Genomic DNA, 11,131 nt, shown 5'->3' on the forward strand with positions numbered 1-11,131 from the left:
TAAGAAAGAAATCTGGCCAATTAGCAGACATTTAAATGAGGAAAGAAGTGCAGGCATCCTTATATGCAAAAGTATGTAACTGACACTAATTTCAGTATCTTAACTGGTCAAATATTTGCCAAAATATTTACAGAACAAGACACCAAATGATCAAACCCATTTCAGGGATAATGCTGCAGATTCTTTGATGGATGTTTGTGTTTATGGAGTGATTCCCCTGTGACTTGACTGCCAGTGTTAGTAAATCCAATCATTTATTTCAGAAATTATATCAAAGACTTCCAGGTCCATTTGAGCTCAATTGAATGTGCAGCCTCTAATTTATTGATTTATTCCTTGATTTTTTCCTAATTTTTAAAGGTCTCTTTGATTTGAGCTAAACTGTCCCCAGGTGCAGTTTGGGAAATTTTATTCCTTTATCTTGTCTTTCAAATTTTGGTTAGTTGGTGTTTTTTTGGCTTGTTTTTTTTTTTTTTCTTTTTGTAGTTGTTGCTGTTTTTGTTTGTTTGTTTAGTTTTTTTATTTAGTTTAGTTTAGTTTTGTTTTTAGGGGTTTTTTGGGTATTGTTTGGTTTTTTTTTGAGGGTTTCTTTTTATTTGTTTGTTTGTTTGTTTTTCCTTTTTCATTGGCAGCATGTTTGCTTCAGCTTTTTTTTCCCTTTCTATTAATGATGGTGAAATTATAATGTCAACTAAAAGACTGCTCAGCTTTTAAAGAATGTGAACCACTGGTCATTAAAATGATTTTTCAAGTTTTTAAATTTAAAAAGAATTTTAATGCACTTAGAACTTTTCTGTTTGTAACCTTTTGCTCTGAATATGGACTGCTCCTCAAACAAAATATTCTCTTTCATTTTAATATTCCAGAGAAGACCAGGAAAATGCTGGACATTCCAAATTTCTTAATTGCACTTTTTACAATGACAGGATCTTAAAGGGGCCATGATTTACCTTCCCATATTTCTTATTCTTTTTTTAGTTCATCAGATCCAGAAGAATGTAACCAAAAATAACAAAAACTAAAAAGAAACAACAGGTTTCTAAACTTTTTTACATTCTTCTTTTTTTTTTTAATTTTCACACCATTTTATTAATATTTAGCATATTTGGCACAAAGGTACTTCCTTGATATAAGAAAGCAGCATGTTTTTGTAACCAAAGATTATAGGAATTTTTGTGTGTTTGCTTGCTTGTTTACTTTTTTTTACATTGCATAAACCAACATAAGACTATTGATTGATGTGTTTATGTTTAATACTTTTAGGAGGAATGCTTGAGAAGTTCACGAAATCAGACCTTATTAATGAAAGGAAATGGTATAACTTTTGCAGTTTCACTCCTCTCCATAGTATCATTTATTTAAATTTATCAGCAGTTTATAACAGCTGCCCTTGAACTTGTAAGTAGGTCATAAAGTGACAGACCACATGTTGAAGACTGCGTTCATCACTGCACCTTGCTCTATCTGTTCTGTTGGAAAGAATAATTTTCCAGCATTATGATTCAAAGCGTTCACAAGTATTATATTGATTTTTGAAAGAAAATCAGTAATGAAATACTGAGCTACAACTCCAACACAGAAATCTCAGAGCACAGAATTAAAGTTTGAATATGTGCGCTTGATTGCCAGAAACCTGAAATAAACTTTTTTAATTACAATCATTCATGTATGCTGATATTTTTACATAAGGGCTAATCCATAAATCAACATATTCAATTCAATATATGCTTATTGTCTTTATCTAACACTATAGCAATATCCACATTATACAACTTTTAATTAAAAGGCACAAATATGTGAACATATGTAGAAGGGAGGTTTCAGTAAAGCAACTAGAGATGAACTTTTCAATTATTATTAGTCATCTTTTTAGTCCTACATTTTTCTAGAAAAAGCATTAGAAACACTGAAGAAAAAATTGATTTTACTTATTTATTTAGAAAGATGAATTTTAAAATACACCAATATAACTTTTCTATGAAGAGAAGCGTGTTGTGGTTTAACTGAGTTGTCTAAATTTAAAATATAGTTGCCTCAAGCATCTTTCTTTTCCACAGACTACACTTTTAAAGCATCTATCTTGATTTTGAAGATAGGTACTTCAAATTTTAAAAAATATTTTTTCGATGGTTGCAGATAGCTGAAATGAGTTCTTCCTGCCCTGTGTCAGTATCAGTATTCATGAGGTAAATAAGAAAACTCATGATGTGTAAACACATGATTGTGAAGCACAGTAAAAATAAAGAGATTGAATTCTGTGATAGAGATTTGCTCTCATTTATGAAGTAATTTTGATATTTTTAAATAGAACTTCAATATAATTGATTTTCATGATCTGAAAAACATAGCGAAGAAACCTTAAGCGATGATCAAGGTTTAAAAGTTGTGTAAAACCTGGACATGGACGGCACAGAGATATCCCGTGTCCTTCAGGAGCTTGTGTTTGAAACAGATTGAATGTTCTAGCTACAAATCCAAGATTCCTTAACACCTTTACTTTGGAAAAATGGATTTTCAACATACTTTTAAGCAACAAAAATTACATTTTCATTGTGCAAATAGAATAGAAACCTGAGTCCCAGTTTATAGTTACCTAAATTTGGATATGTGTAAAGCTGTACCAAATGATTAAAACACAAAGTAAGTTAAATTATAGTGTATCAAAACTACTGATAAGTAAGTTTCATTTCAACAAAATGATAACATTTTGTGGTAAATTAATGCTGTATTTGAAGGTAATGGAAACTTAGATGGAAGAAAGCAGAAACAATGCAAATCTTAAAAAGTAACTTGAAATGCAAGTCTTTCTTTTCTATCCATAGAATGAAAAACTTAATTTTTATACTCAAACTCACTTAATTCAAGACACATGTATATCCTGTCTCTGTACACTAGCTACTACATTACCTAAGTCATATTTCACTGGTACTTCAGAAGCACTTTCATAGTCTTCTTTCTCCTAGTGTGATTTTTGAAGAATTTCACAAGTATAACAACCACACTTCATCAGCAATTCAACAGGAAAAGGGCTGAGGTTTGCAAGTTTTTTCTATTTTTATTATTTTTAAATCTTCCATATCCTGTCACATTAGAAATACTTAGATGCTGAAAATTGTAGCCTGTGGCCCTACTTGTGAGTCTATTATGGATTGAATTTTCCAATTATTCATACTGCAGAAACAATTAATCAAAAACACACCAGTGTAAGAGATTAATTTCCTTCTGAGTAAACAGAAAGTGGCAAAAAAAAAAAAAAACCAACAAAAAAAGAAATTGTGACTTCACACTGTAATGGGTTTTACTATCCCAATCATTTGTTCTCTATTACTGCAAAAGAATTTTATTCCTACCAGTCAAAAAACCCATTTTATCTTTAAAGTTTCAATGTTACAAATCAGTTGGTCAGTAGCTATAATATCATTTCCCCATTATATTATTTTCCCATTGCTAGCATTAATTAATAGTTTTCCAATATTATATTTTATACTCTAAAATATGCAAATTCATTGGGTATATCCACTTTCTATAATATTCCCAGACTTGTATAACCTCTACTAATCTGCCTCATTTATTAATAATAATAGGAAACAGATCCCTTCTACCTCAGGTCTCAGCTGCCTGGGAGAACTGAGAACATTAGGAACATTCACAACAGGCATGTGCTGTAATCCATCTGCCACAAGCTCATGCTGTCAGTGCTAGATGAGAGGGATGTGACACATTATATTAGCTTCCAACAATTTCTCAGTCACTGTGGTAATGGGGAAAAAATAAAGTGGAGTGCATAGCCTCTTCTAGATGTATTCACCACCTTAAAAATGCAGCATCATCTGTTTTGTATGATTTCACTTTCAGAGTTAAAATCAACTTGGAAAAAAAAGAGTGTAAAAGTTTAATTGCTCTTCTAATTTTTCATGATTTCTAATTGCTTTGTGTATTCCTATATTTGAAATAAAAAAGTTGAAAATTCATGCTTTTCTGAATTACCTAACCTAATATCCATTATTTGCACAACGCAATGTGAAGATGGACTTCTATGGTTAAATTTATGCACTGTGGAAAAGGTCTTCTAAATTATGTGTCCTGGGAAAAGTTTTATGCCAGTGAGGTTTTATAAAACTTTTTAAGGTATCTTTTAGGATAAGAGCTTGCATCCATTGTAATAAATCTCCTTATATTGTTTTCAAGTGCAATTACAATACACACAGCACAGATATCTGTGTGTGAATTTGTGTGTGTGTGTGTGCACATGAAAGCATGTCAATAGCAATAGTATCTGAAAAGTATTTTTTCTCAGGTGGTAATTTACCTAGTAGATAGCATGGGACTTATTTTTATAATTTGAACTTAACATTATTGTTATATTCAAGTAAAAAAAATATAAAGTGTTAAATCATAATTTAATTAATAGATTTAAAAATGAACTTTATGTAATTCTAATTAACTGGAAACTCATGAAAAATACTTTAGCAAGTAGCAAGCACTACACAACACACAAGCACACTGAACAGTTGATGTACATCTGCTTCTGTGCTTAACTTTCACCTGCTGGGGCAAAAAGTTTAGATCATGTAATAAGAGTACAATTTTGATGTAAGAGAAAATAGTCAATTCACATATTGAAGTTTTTTTGTTTTTAAATATAAATAGCAGATAGGCAGTAAATTGGATTTCATTCTCTTCCTTTGAATTTTCTGTTAATAGTATGAACTCCACCTCCTTTCATTATTTTTATTTTTTTCAAATATAAAAAAAATTTTTAGTCTGCTGGTGTGATTCTGATTTAAAGATCACCTACATAATTTTTACATGTAACTTCATAATGCTTTGCAAATTATTTGTAGAAATTAAAGCCTTACCAGCTTCAAAAGTAAAAAATATGTAATTTCAAGTGACATTTGACTTTTTAATTGCTCTTTTACTAAGTCATACTGTGTGAAAAATATTAACTTAAGGTGCAAATCCACAGATAAGACTGAAACTCAAATTTGTTGCCTCTCACTTTTCATCCCTTCACAACACATTTAGCAAGTGTGATGGAGATGATTTTGATGTGACATATCCTGGCAGAAGTGTTAGATAATAAAGGTCCCCTTTCATTTATAAACCTGACTTTATGTATTTTTCCATTGTGAAATTGTCTGGCAATTGTGAAGAGTATGACATTGATACTTGTTCAATTATAACATATTCCATATTTCCCAGTTTAGGTATTTAATTTACATTTGCCTCTTGACATTTGCAATTGCAGATTCCTCATGTTTAGCTCATGAGCATGAAAAAAATTATATCAGAGAAGCAGACTATTTTTAAAGCCCATGCATATAAAAGAATAAAACTATTATGGAGTTAAAGTAAAATCAAACAAATTGCATCATTCCTATGTGTCGCACATGCATACAACTGGGATTATATTGTTTGCTCAGTACTTTACCTGCCTAATATTTTAAGGCATCATTTAATAAATTGAATATTTTCAGTAAGTATTTTAGCCATTTTTTGAGATAGAAAATTAATTACATTTCTTTTGAACTTCAGTATTCCAAAAGGAATTTTAAAGTTTTTGATGAGAGTGGGGCACAGGCAGTGTGTGGCCATTGGCCTCTTCATCCTAGTCCCTCTCTCTAAGACAACTTCTTGTTTCAAAAAGGTCCAAATGAATGAGCCAGTCCTAGTCATTGATTCAAATTTTCTGCACTTATAAATAAGTATGCTACAGTAGGGCCCTTATGACTTGTACCAGATAACTGGATCTCTTTTGCCTCTTTTATCCTTGTTCTTCCCATTTCCACAAATGCCTGAAAAGCACTATCATGATCTTGTGGATGAGTTCTTAACATTTATACTGATAAGTGTTAAAAACTGAGTTTATGCACCAAAGCAAATACCTAACATCGTGACTAATACCTTCTCACTTCTTGTTTTTCTGAATGAGACTTCTTATATCAGTCTGCAGTTTCTTTTATATTTACCTTGTGAAATGTCTGTGGGAAAAGTTCACCTTTTTATTCAGTGTTTGTACAGCTCAAGGGAGACTTAGACTGTGACAAGGGCCCCTAGGCAACACAGCTGTATAAAAGGCAATTCAGGAAAGGGAGCATATTTCAATATGACACTTCTAAGAAAATGGAAATTCTACAAAATAATAGAGGAGACATCACTACCAATAAAATTGTGAAGTCTTCAGGGAATAGAGAAACTCAGTTCACGTCAATTATGAGTACTGCACACCATGGATGTAGGCAGAACCTTGTGTCAGCATAACTGAGTCTCACACCTTTCTATTAAAGGTGTATATACATGAGTATTGGTGACATTTATATTTTGCCTAAATCTTATTGTCACAGATGACTCGAGGTGACAGGTAAGTCCCCACACAGCTGCCTGATTACTCCCCCCAGTTTATTGCTGGGCATGATGTTATGTGCTGTGAGAGATCTTTTTGGTCATTTGGGGTCAGGTGGCTCAGCTCAGTTCCTGCCCATCTTCTTGCCAACCCACAGTTCAGTTTTTGGAGGCACAGGGAGACCTTAACCCTATGTAGGCACTGTTCAATAGAGGCTAAAATGATCATTGTAAAACTACATCTAATCACTATCCTAAATATTCTGTCCCTTTTCTAATTCTACCAAAAGGTCTACAAATTAAGTATATGTTTTATGGTCACCTTTCTTATAAACTTTTTGTAAAGGGTGTTTTACAGCACATTTTAAAAATTACTTTATCTAAAATTCTCTTACTGTTCATTAAGTTCATGGCTGAAGTGAAATTATTAGGGGGAAATTATCTTCAAACCAGACTATTGATAAACTGTGATCTATAATTATTTTGGGATCATTTTATGTATATGAAAGTGAGTTTTTTTCACATAGATATTTAGTTAATGGACCTGCTCTTCTGTGAATTATTTTATTTATTCTGAATGTGCAATAGGTTTCAAACAGTAATTATTTTGTCAGCAAACACTTCTGCATTAAAAAAAAGCAAACTCTAATAACATTTTGCTGTGTTTTGCTAGAAAGATAAGGAAATAAGCAAACTAATACATAGCAAATTACATCCAGTTACACATTTCCTATTCTCACTGCTTAAAAAATAGGATTTTTTTTCAAATACAGATACATTTTTTTATATTTATATTGAAGATTTCCATATATTTTGTTTCAGAAAATGCTAGTTTTATGTTGTCACTCACATATATAAAATCCCACCTGTCTGAGAAAATTCAAGATATGATGACAGACATTTTGAAATACCAGCCTGAAGTATGTGTATGCCAAAGCATACAGCAAAAAGAAAACTATTTAATACATCTTAGAAGTGAAAGTCTAAGTTCAGTCTCTTACAAAGGTACTTAATACCAGGATAAGAAACCATCTGGATGTAAGAAATGCCCACATTAAAGCTATAAAATAGTAAATAATACAGAGAATGATACGTAGAGAACATGTGGTGAGAGATCATTGAGGAGAAGTTTTAGTTACACTTCAGTAGAGTCTAACAATTGCACAGCAAATGATTCCTGGCCTTTGTTAAAGCAAATAGACTGGACTCCTTTATTTATCAAAGAATGTAAATAGAGAAGTCCATTGGACAGATGGAAATCCTGCAGCGTTTGAAAGACTGGAAAATTCTATAGGGCTTTTAGTGATATACCTGATAATATTAATGGGCCTGGCACTGAGATACAAAATAGCCTGAGTGAAAGAAATTCTAACTCTTCTTGGTCCCTTAGACAACAATAAGGTTGAAAGTGTTTGTAGATACGTCCAGCACTAGGAGCACAATAATTTAGAAAGAGATCCATACACCAGTTTTGTGTCTGTATGACACAGCCAATGCAGGAGATATGGAAGAGCAGCATGGGTCAGCTTACTTGCAAAGGACCACTTTTAGCATGTCACAGTTATAAGGTGTCAGGGAATATCAAAACAGTATCACTTAATATGTTACTGGAGCTGTTTCCTTCTTTTTATCTTTTCACTTCATGAATTTTCAAAAGTATGCTTTTTGCTATTCAGATTATCACAGTTTAAACCTCCGCATTTAAAACAAATTAAAAAGATGTATACTGCTTTGAGGGGTACCACATATCTCTGATTAGGATTAATCATAAATGCAAGCTCACCCAAATTTCTGAGCAAGATCATTTAGAAGTTTCAGGCTCTGAAAAACCTTTTATTTTTAACTCAATGTTATACGTGCCTATCCTTTAAAACAGACAAACCCTTTAAATTTCATCCCTAAACTTTCATTTAGTTCTAAAAGTAAAATAGCCAGTTATTTTTAATTAAGTAGAAGTATAACAGTAATTACAGCACAAATTACATTTTCTTCTAGCACTTTTTCTTCACTCCATCCATTTGTTTTCCCTTGTCTTTACCAATATCGCCTGCTTTCAGTTCTATGGTACATTAGGTTCTTGCATCTCAAGTTCTGTCACTTATCTTCCTGTTTCACACACTGCCAAACTCCTGAGGCTTGCAAAACCAATGGAAAATTCCTTATTTTCTAAAAAAGAAGTAAGCAGAAGTAAAAATAACATATCAAATTTCATTTGAGCAGTGGTTCAAAGGGAAACTTTGAAATCAGATTCAATTCTGACATAAAAAATAGAAAATATTTTCCTTTTTCATAGTACTATTTATAAAAATATAATATTTTTTCAATATTTACCTTTACAATAAGATTCTTGTGAATTAAAGTCTTTATGCTAGCTGCCTATACTTTATCTAGTATTAATAGAGACAATAACTTCCAGAATTTTGTTATTCTTATTTGCAGAGAGGTGCTTAACATATCTATTTTAGTGTATGAAAAACACATTAAAAAATTGTTCTTTAGTGATAGTAGAAATATGGAATAACAATAATTTAAGCCATACTTTATTAAAAGTCACAGGCTGGACTGTGCTAAGATTCTCATGGATGTATATTTTTGTTCCTTAGAAAACAATTTTGTTGTAATTAATCTTTGCTTTTATTTTTGCTTTTTTCTTGCATAATAATTCCAAAGGCATATTCATATTTGCCATAAATTTTTTTTCAAAAACTATAAATTCAGTTCCTTTTCTGCAGGGGTGCATGCTTTTTGTACCCAAAAAACTGTTTCATATTCTGCAGTTTGCAAAATGACTGTGTGCTTGCTAAAAAGTCTTATACTAAGCCCTCTACAAGATAAAATAGTGCCTTTTTAACTTTTAAGACCTTCAACAGTAGTTGTCTGAAGAATTTAGATATTAATCCAAATTTTATAGCAATTTTGTGTAACTGTTCAGCAGCAAGCAGTAAATATCAGTCACTAGCAACATCTGAATTTAGGATACTTTGGGTTATTGTTATTGACAATTGTAAATAAATATATTATCCATAATCTATACCACCAACAAATCCAGTTAATGTGCTTTATCTTACTGTTATAGATGCCTCAACCAGAAGCAGAATTTTAAAAATGTTAACAAATTCTTACTATTTCTAAGGAATCTGAAAACAGTGATACAACATCTTTATTACAATGAAGAGATGAAAGGTTAGGATAGCAATCATAAGATCCAGAAGTAGAAAAATTAGTAATACAGACTTTGAAATAAAGAGTAGGAGATACTTCAAAGACCAAACCATTAGTTTTCATTCCTTTTCTCCTTTCTTGCTTGACTAAGTCCTGCTTCCAGTCAGGAACATAAACTCAGATTAATTTCTGTCTTTGACAGAATACATTTGTAATCTACAGATTACATGATCCAGTTTAGGAGCTATGGCAGTGTCCTGGTTTGTAAAATAAGCTTGTATTCTATTTGCCATCTGTTGGAGGTTGGGCAGGTTTGTTACCTCTCCCAAGAACAATGGTTTGCTCCAAAGAGGTAATGGTTTGTTAATGGGCCATTGACTGACTCACTGCAGGGCTGGTAAGGTAACGCCATCCCATTGTGAGATGCTCCACCCAGAGGGGGAAGCCAAGCACTCTTTTATTGTATAAAGTGGTACCTTTTGGGAGACAAAGCAGCTCTCTCTTTGTGGGATTCCCAGAGAAGCAGCTCCTTCGGCAGGACTCCCGAGAGAAGCGGCCGGAGCGCGGTGAGGCGGCGGCGGAGGAGCTCGGAGGCAACCCCAGCGCAGAGGAAGACCAGCCCAACTGCCACCAGATCTTCAGAGAAAACTATACCCTTTTAAAGATCACCACTTCAGCTGCAATTCATCAGCCACTGCAAGAGGAGCAGCTGTCATTTCAACTGGACTGCTACCAACACCCCGACTCCTCAGGGTGTCAGGTTGTGGACTTTATCACTAGTTTTGTTTGTACCAATTGCATTTGCCTTTTAAAATTGTTATTTAGTTTCTCCTAGTAAAGAATTGTTACTCCCATTCCCATATCTTTGCCTGAGAGCCTTTTAATTTAAAGATCCTGGTAATTCGGAGGGAGGGGGTTTACCTTCTCCATTGCACAGGAGGCTTTAGCCCTCCTTCGCAGACTCCTGTCTTGTCAAACCAAGACAGGCAGTCTGCATTCTGTTTCTTTCAAAACTTAATTTGCACCTATATTTTCAATATCTAGGATGAACTATGAAAAAAATGAATAAGCCAAACTCTTTTTGTGTCTGGCAGAGAGCAAACCAGCGTGTCTAGGGTTCCTGAACCAATAGACTCCCAGCAAACACAGAGATAGTCTTCAGCTCTCTAGAATAATTTCAGATTTGGTGAATACCCTTCCTGGTCTCCAGCTTCTCCACTCCAGATGAATGTATGTCTCCAAGTCTTCTGTCCAGTCTGCAGTTCTATGCAGATGATTTGGTGTTCTAGAACATCTAATGGCTGTTCCTCCTCCTGTGCAGCTTGGAACTTGAGTTCATGTCTCTTCAGGGGCTCTGTAAGGATCCCGTCCACTTCATTTTCATTTCTCCTGGTGCTCCAGTCTGTCCATCTCCTCCAGAAGTTTTTTTGCTTGTGGGTTTTTTGTTTATTTGTTTTTTCTTTTTTGTTTGGTTTTTTTTTTGTTTTGTTTTTGTTTGTTTGTTTGTTTTTGGTTTTGTTTTTGGGGTTTTTTGGGTGGTTTTTTTTTGTTTGCTTGGTTTTTTTAGTTGTTGGTTTTTTTTTTTTTTTTTTGGCTAGGCGGTCCAGCTTTTCAGCCAGAACAC

At 33.2% G+C, this 11,131-nt stretch overlaps 1 protein-coding gene across 50 annotated transcripts in view; it reads right to left on the reverse strand.

The window, feature by feature from the left end:
• The window catches only part of LOC144248885 (uncharacterized), a 39,721-nt gene that overhangs the window by 9,608 nt on the left and 18,982 nt on the right, over positions 1-11,131 (reverse strand). For 42 of the 50 annotated variants that reach the window (XR_014954193.1, XR_014954177.1, XR_014954103.1 and 39 more), the window contains one exon: positions 8,329-8,511. The exons of 6 other annotated variants lie outside the window; for them this stretch is intronic. Coding sequence is in view for 8 of the 44 variants with exons in the window: in XM_085576113.1 (XP_085432239.1) it covers positions 8,444-8,511 (68 nt within the window). In the remaining 36 variants the exon portion in view is untranslated. Of the gene's footprint in view, positions 1-585; positions 8,512-9,983; positions 10,202-11,131 lie in introns of those variants that run through there. 2 more of the 50 variants (XR_014954102.1, XM_085576117.1) reach the window with 2 other exon arrangements.

This window comes from Lonchura striata, chromosome 1 (genome assembly GCF_050655825.1).
Source record: "Lonchura striata isolate lonStrDom1 chromosome 1, ASM5065582v1, whole genome shotgun sequence".
Taxonomy (NCBI): Eukaryota; Metazoa; Chordata; class Aves; order Passeriformes; family Estrildidae; genus Lonchura; species Lonchura striata.